This window comes from Phocoena phocoena, chromosome 14, assembly GCF_963924675.1.
Source record: "Phocoena phocoena chromosome 14, mPhoPho1.1, whole genome shotgun sequence".
Lineage (NCBI taxonomy): Eukaryota > Metazoa > Chordata > Mammalia > Artiodactyla > Phocoenidae > Phocoena > Phocoena phocoena.
The window spans coordinates 89,345,961-89,364,861 of NC_089232.1; the positions used below are offsets into that span (position 1 = coordinate 89,345,961).

The window sequence follows — 18,901 nt, forward strand, 5'->3', positions numbered from 1 at the left end:
CTGCCTCTCTATGTCTCTGTCTCTCACTGCCTCTATCTCTGTCTCTATCTCTGTCTCTCCCTGCCTGTCTCTCTGTCTCTGTCTATGTCTCTCGTCTGTCTCTCTGTCTCTATCGTTAAAGCAAAGCTAATTAAAAAGTTAAATCTTTGAAATGTTTTTCTCTTTGTAGGACACTTTTAGTCCTAAAGAAACAAATTAAAAAGTGGTAAAATGGATGATAAAATAAAACCATGGAGATTTGATTTTAATTAAAAATTTTAATTAATGTTCCTAAATAAACTCTTTGGTGAGATTAAGCTAGGTTTGGAGATTTCAGCTGTAAAATGGCTCTAGTTTATTTCTGTGGTAATCTTACCATTACATCAGGACGTAAAATGGAAATATAGCGTAATGTATTTGAACCACATAAATATTCAAACATGCAAACTAGCTACGAGGTATTTTCTATTTCTGTTATACTTGCCTTTTCAAGTCAAATTAATCGCTATTACTACAGTGTTATGTGAGACTGTGTAAATTTAATCATTGTTTGCAATACAAGTGTGTTATAACAGAAACTGTTCTTTTTGCAAATTAATTAGTCTTTGTAAAATTCAGACGCTTGTTAAATATTCATTCACATAAACTTCTGGGTAGTATTAGAAAATGAGAACCCTTCTTAAAAAGTCTTACGTGCACTGAACATCTGGATTAATAATGACTAAAACCCTCTTCGTCATCCTTTACAAACACCGAGTCCTTTACGCCCCAGAACCGGCCATGTGTGGACATCGTCACCACGGAGCGGTCGATGGGAAGAGGGACGGGGCTGACCCCACCCTGGGGAGACCTCCGAGGGGCCAGCCGCTTACTCTGCCTCAGAAGCAGACTCAGGGGCGCAGGATTCACTTCCACATTCTGCCCTGGCTCACTCCCTCTCCAACCTTCCGTTGCCCCCCTGCACAGGGAGATTATCCTATTACCTCACTGCCAGTGGGGATTAAAGGTTGATCCATGAAGTGCGAACAAGGCTTCTCTTCCCGTCTTCCAAGGGGCCCCGGGAGGTTATGTGTTACTGATAATGGGGGGAGTTAAATTCCTTAAGTAACTCAAGAGATTTCAGCCATTTCAAAGTATCTTGTAAATTAAAATTAAAAAGCACTTCCATCTTCCAGGATGGCCCTCAACTGTGGAAGCTGACACAGTGGATGGTATTAGGAGGAGTCAAGGAGCAACGACAAAGTGGGTCCAGGACAGAAAGGACTTGTACGGAGAGCCTCTCACACACCTTCCGTAGCCATAGCAACTGGATTCTTCGCTGCCAACCTGCCTCCCTCTGATCCTAACATCAAGTGTCCCTTCAACAGTAAGAATTCAACAGTAAGAACACACTGGCAGCCCGGCAGCCAGATTCTCTGCTACATTTCGCTCTCAGCGATCAGCTACCGAAGGTGACGGCTCTTCCCACGTGGAATTTCAGTTAAACCTGCAACATTTAACATGCATCCTTCCAAGATCTTGATATATCTAGTATGTCTTGTCCAGGTTCCAACATTCCTCATTCGGCTACAAAGTCAATTTTTATTGTCTGTTCCAAGTTCTACTTATTTGGAGAGCTTTAAAAGCATATTTTCATTGATTCATTAACAATGAAGGAGAAGGAATGCTGAAACATTCTTCACTCAAGGAGCTGCACTTCCACCTGGATCCAGGGTGTGGGAAGGGTCTCCTTTCACCCTATATCCAGCTCCTGAGGCAAAAGGAGCAGATTCTGATTTGTTCTAGGAAGCAGGGTCAGGAAAGCCTGACCTAAAAATTCCAAATCCGGCCCCACAATCTCTTCCCCGAGGTGAGAGGACTTTCTCTCTACGTCTACGTAAATTCAGTCGGATCCGGGCTACACCGTCTAAAATAGGACTCTGTTAAATATTAAGAGTCTAGAAAGAAGTCAGCAACTATTGGCGAGACACACTGGCCCGAATATTTGTGTCAGATCTTAACGTTTCCAAAGCTGTGTCCTTTGCAGCACAAAAATGAGATGGCGCAACAGCAGGCCCTGCTGCTGGGGTCAGGGGCTGCACAGTTAACACGGACAGAGGCAAAGGCCCGCTGTCTGAACCCCCGACACCAGTGGGACAGGCAGTGAGACAATCGCATTCTCTGAAAAGGTCGCCCGGGCTCTGCAACCTCTGCTTCCCTAAGCCTGGACCACGTAGTTGGACTATGCAGTGGGGAGGGGTGCCACGTGGCCTCAGAATTAACACAGATGAGGGGGTGACGTGTAGACGGAGGGGAGGGAACCAGAGGGATGCAAAGATCAAGGGGAAGATAAAGGTTTCCACTGAATTCAGCAAAATGAAATTAATGAAACGCCATAGATGTGAAAAGAAGTTAATCACAAATCTTGTATAACGGCGGCATTTCACGGCTGTAAGACACCAAATACAGGTGAATATTCTAGAGAAAAATAAAAAGTGGGCGTCTCAGGGGACCTCACACCCCAGGAAGCTCCGACCTCCCCCTGAAGTTGGCTCAGCAAGTGTGAGGAGTCCCGTTTCGACAGATCTCGAGGCCGTGGCTTCAAAAGGCGGAGGTCCCCTGCACTCAGGTTCCCCCCGCCGGCCCTGGGACGGTCGGGGTGAGCGTGCAGCTCCTCGGCATGGGCTTGGTCCTCTCGCCCTGGGGTGATACCTGTGTTTGGATGATAGTAACGGTCATTCTGTGCAAATGTGCAGCGTCTTCACAAGGGACACAGCCGCCCCATTTCCATCCACACTCAGCTGTCACAGAAACGTCCTCTGTGACCCCACCATCCAGCTGCAGGTAATGGTGACTGTTCCACATAAAAAAGGCTAAAGGATCCTAATTCTTTTTACCGTCCTAATGGGACAAACTTCCCCCCTCCCTACGTTTTAGTTCAATTTTCTGGATATATTCTAACTGTCCCATCTGTCTCCTGGATACAAGCACCAAACCTGTCACAGGGTGCAGGCCTGCCCGTCCAAATCCTTACTGAAACGTTATGATGATAACTGAATTAAACCTTGGCTGTGAACGGATTTTACTAGTACATAATGTGATGACACGGTATGGAGGAAGAACTGGATTCTGAGACAGAAAAATCTGATTTATAACTAAGCCTCCCTTCCCTGGCAGAGTGGGACTGGGCGAACCACCGTTTCTCTGTTCCCTGACCTACGAGTGTGAACAGCCAGCCACATCTGCCTTGTCCAGTCATGAAGACCCGACGAAAACACAAAGAATTTGAAAAAGAACAGATGCATGTATATGTATAACTGAATCACTTTGTTGTACCCCTGAAACTAACACAACATGGTCAATCAACTAGACTCCAATATAAAATAAAAGTTAAAAAAAGAAAAAGAAAACGAAAGTCCTTTCCATGTCACACAAGCATTATTCCAATGTAAGGTATTGCTGTTAAGATGACAGTTTCTAACTCTAAGCCTCTTTGTCATCCATGTTTCTCTTCACTGTTTGCTACATACAGTTTGTTTTGGGTTTCTAAGTTTTTGCAGTATTAGAAATAATATATTTAAATTTCATTCAGTTGTAGAAGAACTCCTCATTCTTGCTTATTTTTATAAAGTACAAAGTGGTAATTACTAACAGCGAGCCGCTGTGACCAACGATTAAAAGGAGGACTGGAGAACGGCCCAACACTGCTTTTGCTTTCCAGAAACATGAAATGTTATTAAGAAGATGTGTGTCTAACTCAAGATACCTCACACCTATGTGTGTGCACGTGTGCGCGTGCCCATCGTGTATTTATCACAGAGCACGTGTGCAGCCTTGCGGGCGAGGTCGGGTATGCGGGAAGCAGAGCTCTCTGTGGGCGTGAAGGCGGGGCACAGGAGGGGCACCGGGGTGCCAGGCCTCACACGGGGGCAGGGCTCACGTCTGGGTTTGCAGAATCACCAGTGACACGGAGAAGGGCTCAGATGTCCAGCCTGAGCACTTAACACGTAAGCAGCAGAGGGTCAGGGGAGACTTCTGGGCAAGGGGACGGAAGCGCCACACAGAAGCATTAAGTTCAAAGAATGTGGACAGAGGCCATAAGTCTGCGTTCTCAGTATGGGCACCACACTCACACAAAACCTAGGCAGTGACCTTTCTAGACTGGCATTAAATCCTATGGCCCCTGGTGGTTCTAGGGTTTTAACAGCATTCCTGGTGACTGGCCCTGATGGGTACCTGGGCAGGACGCCCTGGTGGGCAAGGACGTCTGTCCCTGGAGCAGCTGGGCCTGGGCAGGGGCGCTCAGCACCTCACAGGAGCGGGACTGCAGTTGTGCAGGGTGCACCCGAGAACTGACAGGCCCAGCAGCTGAGCCGGACCTCACACAGAACCCAGGACTGCCAGCAACGAGTCCTGTGCCCCTTGGAATCCTCCAGAAACAGCAGGACCCCGGACCACCAGCAGGGCCTGGACGGGCAGAGCCTTTGGTCAGAGCCCAGCCGGGGGCTGAGCTCTCACAGGGATAAGACGAGACCATCACCTGCTTCTCCAGCAGAGTCTCCGGGTGGACGGTCACAAGGCCATCTGAGAGCCTCTGTGAGGCCCGAGGACCCAGGAACGACGTCCGGCTCCCCGGCCAAGATGGGGAGCTTCCCTGCCCTCAGCGAGAAGGACCCCATGACCTGACCCAAACGTGACCCTGCAATGAGGGGCATGAAGCCACAACTGGGCAAAGGACCTCACTGGGCTTTTCCTTCCAGACTCCAAGGCCAGTTCTCTGCTGGTGCCCTAACTCGCCCTGGACGCTGGAACGTATTCTCCTAGCAGCAGCCTGACTGATTTTTTTAACGAAAGACCTACCTTATGACCCTGCTTTGGGAAGTCCTCAAACGACCCCTCTACCTCCTTAAGAAAATCCAAGTCCTGCCCCAGGACCGCGAGGCCCGAGGACCTGCTGCAGCCCCCACCCCCCCGAATCTCATGCCCCCCCTCGCCTCCCGCCTCAGCCGCCCCTGCCCCGCTGGCTTTCCTGTTTCTGAGCGAACACGCCCCTCCCTGCACCGAGCTGTCACCCTTCCTCCCCGCCGGGGCCAGGATGCCGCGGCGGGGCCTGCTCACCCCTTACTCTGGGTGATTCAAATATTTGCTTAAATGTCGCCCACAGAGAGATTCCTACCGACCGCCCTATAAAAACAGCGATGCTCTATCCATCACTGTGCACACCCCAACACTGATTAATTTTCCTCACAGCAGCTGGCACTGTCTGAACGTGTACTATGACCTGTTCATTTACCGCCTGTTTTCTCCCACGGGACACGGGTGGGCGGAAGCGGGCAGCGCTCGCCCTGAATGCCCAGAGCAGAGTTCAATCTCCGCACGGTGGCTGCTGAAGGCGGCCAGGTCCGTCTGTGGATGAATGACTGAATAAACGGGTTACACTCTGCTCTGCTCTAACAGTCCGCGGCTGCCCGATTCCTAGACGCAGTGCCAGGTGGACGGCAGGCAGCCGACCTCGCTGGTCCCCACAGTGAGCGCTGGAGGGAAACTCTCCCCCTCTGGACTGTTCTCCTGGGACGACTGGGCACCTGCCCTCCTCGGGGGGGGGGGATCGAAGCAGGGTGCTGCCCCCACAGGAGCAGTAGGGACCCCAGTTCTGTCACCTCCCCTGAGCGCTCTGCCTCCCAGGAGAAACCCTGACTCGGTGGGTTGCTGGTTGCAGTGGGATGGTTATCAGATTACCAGTGCCGTGTGCGCCCGCCTCCTGTGCATGGCCCAGCTTCCCCGGAGCCCAGGCTCCCGCATGCTACGGTCCCTCCTGACACCGACGTGCGCGGCAGCTCGGCCAGGGGGCTCCCTGCCTGTAAGGTACACATCCTGAGCCAGACCCTGAACATACGAACTAAGTTACACCAAGCCCAGGTCCCTGAAAGCTCACAGTTCACTAAGCATTTAATGCAAGAGTTTCGGGTGTAGAAGAAGCCCACAGTGAAGAAAGGAAGACATCAGTGGGAAACACCTTAACTCTGGCCGCAGCGGACGGAGAGGACCCCAGAGGGAGGGGGAGGGCCTGCTGGCCAGCCTGGCCCCAGGCAGGACGTGGTGATGGAGACAAGGGGCCAGGAGACGCAGGGGGCGATGGGGACCTGCTCTGGGGACTCGCTGGGTCTGAGCCGCTCGAGATGCGTCCCAGACGCTGCAGAGTCTCCGTTTCAGAAGAGAGAGTCGTATCCGCACGACTGGACTCTGCTGAGGCGGCCGGGAGCCCAGTGTGCTCCCCAGCCCACAGAGAAGGTGCAGCCTGTCACCTGTCACCGTGTGTGGCCTCCTCGGCCTGTTCACACCTCTGCAGAGAAGGTGGACGCGCTTCCTGAGCTGAGCGTGAAATCCTTTTCGCGCGGCCTCCTCGGCCTGTTCACACCTCTGCAGAGAAGGTAGCCGCGCTTCCTGAGCTGAGCGTGAAATCCTTTTCTGATTTTAATCTTATCCCCTTTCTTTTCTGAAACTTATATTCATATCCACAAATTTAAAACTTTACTTATAAAAAAGAACTGAGAATGCTCACAGGATTACAGGAGCAGAAGCAGATTTGAGCAAATCCTTCCTTCAAGTATTAATCAGCCAGCCAGGTGGTTATGGTCTCGCAGAAATGATTAAACACTCCGGGTTCAGTGCCGAATTGATTCGTTCTCCCCGTAGACCCTCACTCTAAACGCAGGGACCTCTGAGCTCCTGCAAGCTTTTCGATTGCAGTGCTTGATGGTACAACTGTTGCACTTGGTTTGTACAACATTCCACTTGCCCATTACAAGAAGGAATCCCATCCCCACTCTCACTTCTACACACACTGATCGGCTCCCAAAGCCATCGATTCACTGTGTCAGCGATTAACGAGCTACCGTCAGCACCGCAGAGGCCTCTCGCTCACGGCTGTGATGCCATTTTACACGAGAAACCTCACCACCACCGACTCTGTGCACACTGCATCCCCCCAGTGCTTTGTCTTTCCTGAGAAACCAGAGCTCAAACCACTGCCGTGTCCGTGTCTCCTGGGGATGACTTGACACCACGCTGCGAGTCAGTATCTCTCTTAAGGGCTCACGGGATCAGGGGAAACGAAAAAGGGCCGCCTGGCACCAGGGATGGGAGAGCGGACAGGTACAAAATAAGACGGCAGGCAGATAACCAAGCAACACACACAGCTGCTATCTTCTCATTTAAGACAGTGCACTGCCATCCAGACTGCTGCCATGCTCACAGTCACTCAGCGGCTTTCACCTGCGTGGTCTTTGAGTATCTTCGATATGACGACCGGGACTCCGTGCTCCACGCCGCCCTGCAAGACAGGAAGCAGGAGCGCAGTCAAGATCAGCGCGGGGACCTTCATGGAAAAGTGCGTCGAGGAACATCCAGTGCGCTCATACCTTTATGCTCAGGCCCAAGCCGCCCACGGGCTGTCTGCGAAGCGTAACAGTTCTGTGCTTTAAGAAATTTAGAAAACAAACCCAGTTTAGGTTAAAATGCACAATCAGAAAGTGAATGCAAAATGTATATATAACTTCTTAATTAAAACTTTAGTGACTGTTTATACTTCCAAAGGGACGTTGCTTAGTTACTACAGTGATGGCACCACTTCAAATCTCCGATCTGCAGTATTACACGGAAACAAAGATACTGATAAGAACAGACCCTATTAGGGGCATTCTTTACACAAAATTCCTGCAAAGCTGGGGTCATCTTACCCCCATTTCGTCCGAGGAAGTGAGGCCCCTGAGGGAAATACCGGCCCTGGTTTCCCAGGTAACAGACGGTGAGGCTGCAGACGTACACACTCAGCTCTGTTTCTAAAATCTGTCTTTCCACTAATCCCAAAACGGGCTCCTTTTGCTCCACACTTCTCTGTACAGTTCAATCGCTTTTAGTCCACTTGTTAAGTAATCAATGTTAACTCATGAACGATCGATTATCTCACGTCCTGACCTTGTTTAAAGGTGCCGCTGCTGATGAGAAGCCAAGATCCACGCTGCCCCTGTGGTCTGACGGGCTGGTCAGGGTCTCCATCTCTTACATGCTCAATCATGTAACGTATTTTATTTTGGTCTCAACTGACTATTTGATAGTTGTGAAGCTGAGAGGGCATGAGTAGGGCGGCCTGGGGTTAGATGAAGGGGTGTAGGAAGTGTGTTTACCTCCAAAAGGTACTATCGGAATAAAACAGGGACATGCGTTGCTGTGATTATTAAGGTAAAACTAAGCGCTTTTAGACTCAATGACTCTAAAGCCTGTGTGTTTGCAAAGCAACAGCAGAGAGCGAGTCAGGGGTCCGGGAAGAGCCGGGGGTCCTGCCCGAGCCTGGGAGGTCCTGCCCGAGCCTGGGCCCCGCTCACCACCAGTGAGAAGAGACGCGGAAACTGTAGAGCCACTTGTAATCTTATTACAAGTTTTTATTTGTATTGTTTTATTTATATTTATCATATTATTTTTATTTATTATTTTAGTATTTAAAATCCACTTGTAATTTAATTCTCAGGAGCGGATACATTATAAGCTTAAAGTAAAGAAACCAAAAATTAGAGCAGATAAAACTATTTTAAAGTGTAAACGTGGAACACATTTTATAATTCTGAGCTCTTTCGCACATGTAACATTTTGAACTGATGAAATACTTATATAATCATACATGGAAAAAGAGCTATAATTCGGGACTTTGGCATCAGAAGAATCGTTTTGCCTTTTCCCTGGTCCTGGGCTGGACTCCCAGTGAGACACTGGAGACCAGCAGGTGACACTCGTGTGACAGGGACACCAGGTGACATCGAGACCACGTTCCAGGAATACTCCTGTCACCTACACAGAGGCAAAGCACAGCCGATACGGTGGGCGGAGGGGGGAACTCTGGGTCCAGCTGTGCCCAAAGTGGGCACAAGGAAGTTCCCGTGTGTGACGTAGTCACACTGATGCTTCCAAAGGAAACTTCCTGAGCATCAGAAGATGAGAAAGTTGGATTACCAACCAGGAATCTCTACGGTATTTCTCAAAACATTCGATAATGTTTTTCATTTTAGCCATTAATATAAGCATTTGAACCTCACTGAGGGCAAATATTGGTGAAAATATATTTTGAGAAGGAGTAAGTTGGTTTCTGCCTCAACTGACCTCACCAAAAAAATGCCCTTTCCAATCCATCATTTTATTCATGTTCTCGATCTTGGGCAGACAATGTAAAGGAAATGTCAGGAAATGGCCACAACTGTGGCAAAGCGTGTGAATGCACACCAGCGATCTGTTCTCATATGCCTAACTGGTGAGGACAGGAAATTATGCCATAAAGCTCTTCTGTGTGCTGCGTATTCCGGCCAAGCCAGAACGCTGCTTATCCAAATATCTGCTCTATGCAACCTGCTGAGATGTCCTTTCTGCGCACATGTGGTCCCGGCATCTAAAGCTCGGCAAAGCTGAGTTTCTGCACGCTTCTGAGTTTCCTACACAGGAAGTTGCTGTGAACCAAACTGTGTCCCCCAGATCCCTATGCTGAAGCCCTACCCACCTGCTGACTGTATCTGGAGATCGGGCCTTTCAGAGGCTTAACCTAAGGTTAAATGAGGCCACGGAGGGGCTGGTCCTACAGGAAGAGCAAGCGGACAGACGTCTGGCAGAGGGCATCCAGAAACCTGGCCAGAGCCTGGCCCGCCCCTTGACCTTGGGCTTCTGGCCTCCAGACAGTGAGAAAAAGGAACGTCTGTTGTTCAAGCTCCACCCCCACCCCCACCCCCGTCTACCCCCTCGTCTGCGGTATGTTGTCAGGGCGGCCTGAATTGACAAGACAGAGGCCAAGCAAGAGAATCATGGGAAGGAATGTTGCAAACGGTCGAGTTTCATAAAAACACCGGGATGTTGAGTCTCTTCTATGAAAAGTTGTTCTTCCTTATCTTTTAAAACCCCCTCATTCAAGCATCACAGAATCTAATATTTTAAAGTTGGGAGAAGAGGCTCAGCTAATCCATGCTCTCTTCAATGAAGATTACATAAGTACCGATATTAAGGTTCTAAAAGAGTGGAACAGTATCACATACAAGCACCTTATTTTTCAAAACACAATTTGTAAAAATTAGTGGATGGTGAAAACTAAATAGGAAACAAAAGTTCTGCAGCTTTTAACTGAAACCTTTTACGGCACAGCCCAAAGTCACTTTTCCTTCTGCGTCCTGACACTCACGGCCTCACAGCCAAGCCAGGGCTCATCCTTTTGACTTAAGGTCCGGCGTAGAATGCTCCATCGTGGTTCTGTCAGCGATCCAGGCAGAATTAATGTTATCAAAGGCATCTTCTAATTAAACCAAACGGCCATTCTTCAGTTTACTCAGTACACACTCTGCAGGATCAACTGCCCAAAAGATCGGGAACCAGATATGACCCAACGAGAGGCTCAGTTATAAGAGGACACAGTGTGGGAGGGGCCTCCGCTCCCTTCAGACGCGTCTTCCCTCCCTGTAATCCGGGCTCTTCCGCCAGCCCGAGGGTCCGGAGCACAGCAGACTGACTGATGTGACCTCTGGAGGATGAGCTGTGGAACCTAAATAACCATCCAACCGATTCTCTTCAGCTCAGTCCCGCGCTTCTTTCTTCACCAACGTAAGAGGTAAGGTCCTTCAGCAAATATTCTTCTGCACTTTATCATTTGACCCCCAGCTATGTTTGACGGTCATTCACGTCTGCATGCTGGAGCTGCCATCACCGTAGCAAGACTCCACTGCGCCCATGTTATCTTCTGCCTGTAAACATTTTGAGACAATTCTTACCTATTATAGGAGAAAGCGACTTGGGGATACTGAAAGTTGGATTCCCTACTCTGTCTTGCTCTAGACTACTGATCTTCAGGTACTGCTGCAGCATATGTACGATCTGGCCACACGTTTTTACTCAGGCATTTAAAGTGCGGACTTAACACTAACTTCAAATTTGTCACAGCTGTTAACAGATGTTCAGACTGACTGTTGCGGTCTCCAGAAAGATGGGTTTCAGACAGCGGTTAAAATAAAAGTTGCCTTTGCGGGACTGTGCCAGCCGGCCAGATACCCTCTCCCCAGTCTGGGCTTTCTTCACTCAAGAACCTCCCATCAGTGGAGGACTCCAAGTGCGGCCTCTGCGCCCCTCCCCGGGGGGCTCCCACCTGCACCCCATCGGGACCACCTGAGCCACACCTGCTGCTCAAGGAGGAAAGGCGACAGCAGCTGGGAAAACAGTGACAGAGGCATGAGCCCGAGTTTCCATGACATAATTGAAGGGCCTGAAAGAGCAACTTTTAAAATTAGCAACTTAGGGCAAGAATTTTCTGAAGTATTTTCTTTCTCACACATACACACAAACATTTTTTTAAAAATTATTTTTTTTCCAGAAAATAAAGTGTTACTGGACTTTGATGTTGAGGAGGGTTTCAGAGGAGGGGTGTCAGACCCCAGGGGCCTCCGTCCACAGGGCTGGGATTCTCCAGGGAGCAAACACCTGGAAGGTGTCTTTCAGGACAGGGCCGTGGCCTCTCTCCACTCTTTTTAAACCGTCCACTCAAGCGAAATTCCCTCAATCTGTGAAGAGTCTGGATTTGCCACTTGAAATGAGTAAATTATTCCTCCATGAATTGTGGTAAGTATTTCAAAACAATGATAGTTATTTGAAAACTCTCGTGCATATTCGTTCAATTCGGCAACGGCCTCAAATCCGCCTTAGGAGGACTTAAAAATCAATATACCAGACTCGGAGTTTCCAAAAATGTACCACAATCCCTAGAATTTAAAAATACCGAAACCCCCTACAGTAGTCCGGCCTCGGGAGGAGTTGCCAGACACTACGTGTGATCTTTCAGGCCTGACCACGGCAGTGACGGGGGAGCGGCCCTCCACACCCCGGACCCGCGCACCGACGGCGCCCCGAGTCCGGGCTCATACACGACCGCGACTCTGCACGCCCTGCCCCGCACGTCCGCGGGGGCCCTTCGTCTTAGGCCTCGGCCAGGCCTTGCTGCGGCGGAGGGAGCCCGGAGATGCTCCACCCGGGCTGGGCCAGCACCCAGGACCCTCCCACCCCAAACACCCCCGGGACCCATGAAACACAGGAACTTTCTGCTCAGGGCTCCGGTGGGCAGGGACCCTCCCAGAGCCACCCGGCATCGGAAGCCATGGGGGGCGCCCCCCCCACCCCCGCCGCCAGCTCTGCCTGCGCCATCACAGCAAGTGATACAGGCTCAGCCTTCACTGTCCGCTCGTTGCCCTGACTGGTATTCTGAGCCCTGGCATCCGATTGGCCAGCTCCTCTGAGCTCGGCTGGTTACTATTCGCACGAAGCTGAGCGGCAGCTAAGCAGACGTTGCACGGTCATCTTCCTGTTCATCCCTCAAAACCTCAACACAGAGAGTTCACCGCACTGGGGTCAAAGATGGCTTCTGGAAGAATGTATGCGTTATTGGGAAGTAAGTTACCTGAGATCAAAATATTGGCTGAATTTACAACACAGACTCTTCTTGGGGGCTTGAACCCAAACAAGAATGTGCAGGACAGGCATCAGTCAGCTCTGGGTTATTCACAGGGGAGTCTGCAGTCACCACAGGGATGAAGTAACCATCCACAGGTACCACGTCGCCATAGCATCACGGGTGAGCTTAAATAGCACAGTATTTGCAAGTGAAGGAACAATGTCATTCCACTCGTATAAATTTGAAAAGCACCATTTGGCTGTGGAAAGTCCACGTAAAGTAAGAATGAAAATTTAAATGGAACAGTGTATACGAGTATCAGTATGGCGGGGCTTCAGAGGTATCTGCACATTTCATTTCTTTAAAAAAAGTGGAGAGATTTAAAGCAAATATGTTGGTATATGGTAAATATGGATGATAATTACATGGGGTTCTGCGTATTACTTTTCAACTTTTTCTATGTTGAAGAATTACATAATTAAAGGAAAGAATAATAAAAATGTTTAGATTACGCAAAATACATTGCTATTATGATTTTAGTTATTCAAAGTTTCATTGAATGACATTTTCGCATTTCATTTCCTTACACAGTGGCTGTGTGCACACAAGCACAGACAAACATGTATAAATTATTATTTTACCCTTCAACTAAGTCGCGGTATAAACCTTTATAACGAATTCGCCCCATCCATTCCGTAGTTCAAGGTTTCACATTTTTAAAGCCAGAACCACCCTACTGCGGTGGAATGGACTACGTGGCGAATCGTCAGCGTATTAATGAGCAAATGCACGGCACTGAGGGCCAGGGCCCGGGAGAATCCCACAAGTCAGGAGTCAGCCACTGTCCTGGCGGCAGGAGGGAATTCCTGGCTACTGGCTGACACCTGCACTTCGGTGCTTGGAGAGGTTGCCCACCCTCCTCCTGAGGGCACGACTTTGGCAGCGCTGGCTAAACTCCGCGGCTCCCACTCCCTCACCCGGGAGGGCTCACAGGTCGCTTCTCAGGACGGACCTGCACTCTCCAGGGCTCCTTCTGTGTCTTGGATCTGTTTCCACACAAGGGCACCCTCTCTCACCACCCAGCCCTCAGCTATGGAAAGGATTCTTCTGGAAATGACCCTCCCGAGCAAAAAGGCGGCCTTTCCACGACACACAGATTTCAAACAGGAATGAATCGCTAACGCCAGCACGTGCAGAGGGCTAGTCAGTGATTTCCATGAGCAGGATTGCTTCCAACTAAAAGTAAGTCAGTCAATCACAAGAATATATATATAGAGAGAGATTTCCTCTGGGACAAAACGGTACTAATAATGAGTGAATCATTCATATTAACTTTTTCATACAGGCCCACCCCAAAGATCGTATATAATTCTTCAACTAGTGGGTTAATCATCGAAAAATGAAAGCTCAGAAGGTGGTTTTGTCTTTGGTATCCTAGTTTATAGGAACGATCGCCAATCCTTCTTATGTGGTGTTTCACTTTGCAAGTAGGAGTATCTGCCCGGCATCGATGAACTGGCTGGAGCAATGGCCTAGGGGTCCAGTGACCTGCATCTCACAGACCTAACTGGGGCTCGCTCCTCCCCGGCAGGATAATGCAGGAACCTTCTGGACCAGGAACTCACTAAGACCCAGGAGGCAGCACTTAGAGACCCAGAGCCAGTTTACAGTGTGAATATACACATAGAAACCAATTTTCAGAAACTAAAAGAAAATGGATTTTCAGCTGAGGTCCTGGAAAATTGGAAAAAATTAAACTAATGAATGTTTGTCAGTAAACAGATATCAAGAACAGGGAAATATATAAAGCTGAGGAAATGTATCCAATGAGTTCAGAGGAGTGTTTTGTTACTAGGTCACTGGTACTTTGGCTGAATGACAAAACGCCTGATGGGAAATCAATAATTACTAGTGTAAGAAAATACAATACTGTAATAAAGATTAAATTCAAAGAAAGAAATTAAATTCAATTAATTCAATTCAAATTAAAGAATTCAAAAAAAAATTTAATTAAACACTAAAACAGATAGAGGTGGTACCTACTCCTGATTTATGGACCCAAAGAATAGGAAGCAAAAGCGGACTACAGAAAGGGTATCAGTTTAAGTGGATAAAAGCAGTAATAAGGCATTTATTGTACAACAAAAAGCAATTATCGAATTGTGTGTATTGTACGCCATGTACAGAAGCTTTCAGAAACGGCCACTACTTTGGCAGTGTCATGAGAACAAATTCATCTGTTTCAGAAAGTTTAATCCAAGTTTAGTTCTTTAATCAATACACTAAATACACCAAAATAGCAATTTGCTGATACTCTTCACAGGATCTGTTACGTAAGCCATAAACCTAATTTTTGAAAATGCTTTTAACAGGCTCCGTGGACCATCGGGATGTACTGGACAATCTGCAGACGCCTCTCGCGGGCTCAGGACCACGTGGCCACCAATCAGTGCATCACCTGTGCTCAGCGATCCTCACGAACGTGATCGGAAGTGCATCTACTTCTGCTCAAACGCCACCTGCCCACACAGGTGCAAAGATGCAAGTGGGAAACCAAGGAGGGAGCAAGCCAGCTCCTGGGTGGGAGGGTGCACACAGCCCCAGAGAGCGGCAGGGCCAGCTCACAGACATCTGCAAACGCCCACGTGTCCACAGCACAGGGGCCACAACCCAATGTGTGTCCACAGGGGACAAGCGAGTGGAAGGCCGTGAGGTCAGGTCAGGGCCAGCGTACACAGTGCCTGGAACACAGAGCAAAACGTTTCCGGGCCCGATTCTGATTTCTACAATCAGTTCGCAGGTTCGTGATATTAGCCAGACAGACCCATGAAGAAGACCGAACACCGACAGGACACACACGCTTCTGGAAAGAGACCAGAGCAGACACCGCCAGCTCTGTGCGAGGCCCCTGATCGCAAACCAGAGGAGCAGGGGACAGAAAAGGAGAGCAGGCCTCCGCCTCTCGGAATCTGTTGGGGTCCCAGACCCCAGATCCAGGTCCTTCACCAACTAGGGACTCGTGGGGCGTCTGGTCCCGACTCCCCTCCCCCCATCTTCTCCCTGCGTCTCCACGCGTCCACCCACCAGCTCCCTTGCTGCCCACGGGGCCTCCACACCACTCATCTATGTGTTCCAGCTCTTGATGTTTCATCCCGGAGATTTCTTCAGATCTACTTCACAGCTCGGACGCTTCGTTTCTTATTTAACTGATACGTTGAAATTCCGATTTCACTGACCATTTGTGGCTGGTCTCGCATCGGCTGGCTCCCTTTTTACAACCCTCCTTCCTTTGTCCGACTGTTAGAACCTCCCGTTTAGTCTTCATATGTAATGAACGTGCACCTTGCATGCAATGCACCTGACCCTCTCAGAACCCCAAGTCGCCACAGGCCCATCTCTGCGTCTCTGGTTCACGGTGGTTTTCCTCCCTGTGGCTTCATCCCCGCAGGTCCCCGTGAACCTGGAGCTGGGAGTCGTCTCAGACCTGAAAGTGTGTTCCTCCAGAAGGGACCTGCATCTTCCTTCCGTGTGGACCTGGGGACCCACACACCTGACCTCGAACTTCGTTTTCAGCTTGAGGTTCTTCATGCCACATGGCACGTGTAAACTCCAGCACCAGACCCAAGTGAGCGGAGGTCGGGGAGGGGTCCTCAGGGGACAGTTGTCTGGTTTTGGCCCTCTTCCTTCTGAAGCCAATCCCAGCCAGGCAAGAACTCTTACTGCCCCTTCTGTGGGAAGGACTTGGTTCCCAAGTTCACACTCTAAACCTGTGACCTGGGGCTTTCTTCCTCCAGGTGGGGCTTAGGAGAGTCCGGTCCGTCCCCTCCTCTGGCTCTGGCCCAGGCTGCCTCCTGATGTCCACTCTGACGGCCGTACCCAGCTCGCGTGGGGTGGCAAAGCCAGTCCAGCTCACACTGTGTGAACGGCCGCCCAGCATTTTCAGGGTTCAGTGATGCCTGTGCTGCCCTGGGCCGTCTGCATGGCTCTGCGTTACCCTGAGAATTTACCAGGCAGCATCCCTGGACTGCACGTTATAGCTAAGATGCTGCCTGATTCTGTAATTAACTTTGTGAACTCAGACCAACAACGTCCTCTTCCTGAATCTTAATTTCCCAAACAGTAAAATGAGGGTATGGAACTCTCCAGAATACCTTCCAACCATAAGTGTGCCATGACTTAAAGGGCCAAATGCAACACAGAGATCTTCTAAATTTTTTTCTTTACATGTAACTCCCTCACTATACTCAAACCACAAATGTAAACTTACAGTTTAGAAAAATAAAGTATGTCAAAAATAAAGCAATCTAGACAGAAACTCGGAAATGTGAGAACAAGCCAGTTCTTTCATAGTGCAAAGCACACACTCTCTTTAGGAGATAATTAGAAAACCCGGAGATTCTAAGCATTCAAAGTGCCACGGTGATCTGAACGGATAGGAATATAAGCGAAATACGAAGTCACCGACTCTAAAGTCTGATAATGAATCAGCAGATTCGAGAATCTATTGGTTTTTATTAAAGAATAAATTGAGTTTCCTCTCCCTCTTTCCTGATAAGAGTAACATCCATTCTTAACTGATATCATGCTTATTTTCTCAGCAGTTTCAAGAAAACAAAATACAAGTCTACTCCTTAATGCTGACTTCTCAAACAATCAAGAATATAAGCGCAGGGGCTTCCCTGGTGGCGCAGTGGTTGAGAATCTGCCTGCCAATGCGGGGGACACAGGTTCGAGCCCTGGTCTGGGAAGATCCCACATGCTGCGGAGCAACTAGGCCCGTGAGCCACGACTACTGAGCCTGCGCGTCTGGAGCCTGTGCTCCGCGACAAGAGAGGCCGCGATAGTGAGAGGCCCGCGCACTGCGATGAAGAGGGGCCCCGCTTGCCGCAACTAGAGAAAGCCCTCATACAGACACGAAGACCCAACACAGCCCAAAATAAATAATTAAATAATTAAAAAAAAAAAAAAAAAAAAAAGAATATAAGTGCAACCCAAGGTGTAAAGTTCTTAGGTTTTGAGAGAACCAAATTCCCTCCAGGCTCACATTCTGAGTAAGTGTTGGATAACAAAGTGTGTTGATTTTGAAGCAAGCATATACCTCCCACTGAGAATAGAGCTTGAAATGTAAGAATCGACCATCAGTATTATTTTCTATTAAGAAAACTGATCTTGAAAATCAAAGCACCGGTGTGAGCCGTCCACACAACAGTGAAGTGCCTGTTCTAAGGCACTAACTGGGCCTTGGGGTCCCAGCGACAAGCCAGGTACTGCCTGACTTTACCATCTGTAAATGTGTGTTGAACTGAATCTGATGATACATTTTTCATCTCCTGGGATCCCAGGGACTCAAGGTTTGGCGAGATGTAAAATTCACACTCATTTCTGCTGCTGATCGGCTGAGGAATCATCACGATTCCATCTTCCTTTCCTGCCCCTCAGCGTATTTTCAGTGGAAAATAACCGTTCTCCACCAGGTTCTCTGGCGGAGGTTAACGTGGAAACAGTCAACGATATGAATATAAGAGAATCGCTATGGTCCGACCCCCTTAGAGGTGTCCTGGTTCTGTACCAACAGCCGTGGCCTTTGTTAAGAGTCGTCTTTCTCATTCTCCAAACACACGATAAACTCCCATGTCCAGGTTAGCTTTATTTTTATAATCATCTGAAGAACACAGGGTTTCAGCTGTTCCTCAGAGTAATGGGATTGAACCCAATGTGACTCTGTATCTGGGGTAGAGTAGACACTCTGATCTCAGTAGCTGAGTATGTTCTTCTAGGTACAAAAATGTCCTCAGAATCTCCCTCCCAATTATCGAGCCCAGACAGGCATGTTTACTCAAGGAGATACTCCCTCCTTTCCTACAAAGGAGGGCTTCCTAAGGAATCAGCAGAGACCAGTAGGGATGGAGCTGGCAGAGACCGGGAACAAATCCACGTGACCCACCCTCTAACTTAGAGCAGGGAGTTCTAATATCGAGCTTTAGGCGCCAATAAATCACTTGAAATTGTAAACATAAATTTATAGGTCTGAACACTCACCCATTTTTCTTATGAAGGAGCCGATAATTTTCATCAAGAACATAACCTTGGGCAGAGAATCCAACGCTGAATTCTAAAAAGTGTAATTTATTTTTCCTGGACAATACAGCACAGAAACATTACCTGCTTTTACTGTAACTTGTCTGCGATTTTCTGTAGGGTACAAATTCACTATTAAGAAGGGTGACACTTAAGTGTTCACAAAATGCCCCTGCTTCCCCCTCTCCCCACCATCCCCCGTACCGTGTGGTATTTAGAACACGTGGAGGGAAATTAGCACAGGGAAGGTCAGTGACGGGGCCAGAGAAGGTGAGCACAAGACCGCTCTATCTGTTCTAGAGAGATCAGACTGGGGGCCAGCAGGAGTCTTAGCAAGAGCTGGTGCCGTAGAGAGATCAGACTGGGGGCCAGCAGGAGCCTTAGCAAGAGCCGGTGCCGGGG

At 48.9% G+C, this 18,901-nt stretch overlaps 1 protein-coding gene across 1 annotated transcript in view; it reads right to left on the reverse strand.

The window, feature by feature from the left end:
* SNTG2 (syntrophin gamma 2) overlaps positions 1-18,901 on the reverse strand; it is a 151,747-nt gene that overhangs the window by 109,141 nt on the left and 23,705 nt on the right. The window contains exons 6-7 of the mRNA XM_065890866.1: positions 7,380-7,436; positions 7,234-7,291 (exon numbers count right to left, since the gene is read on the reverse strand). Coding sequence (XP_065746938.1) covers positions 7,234-7,291; positions 7,380-7,436 — 115 coding nt within the window. The remainder of the gene's footprint in view (positions 1-7,233; positions 7,292-7,379; positions 7,437-18,901) is intronic.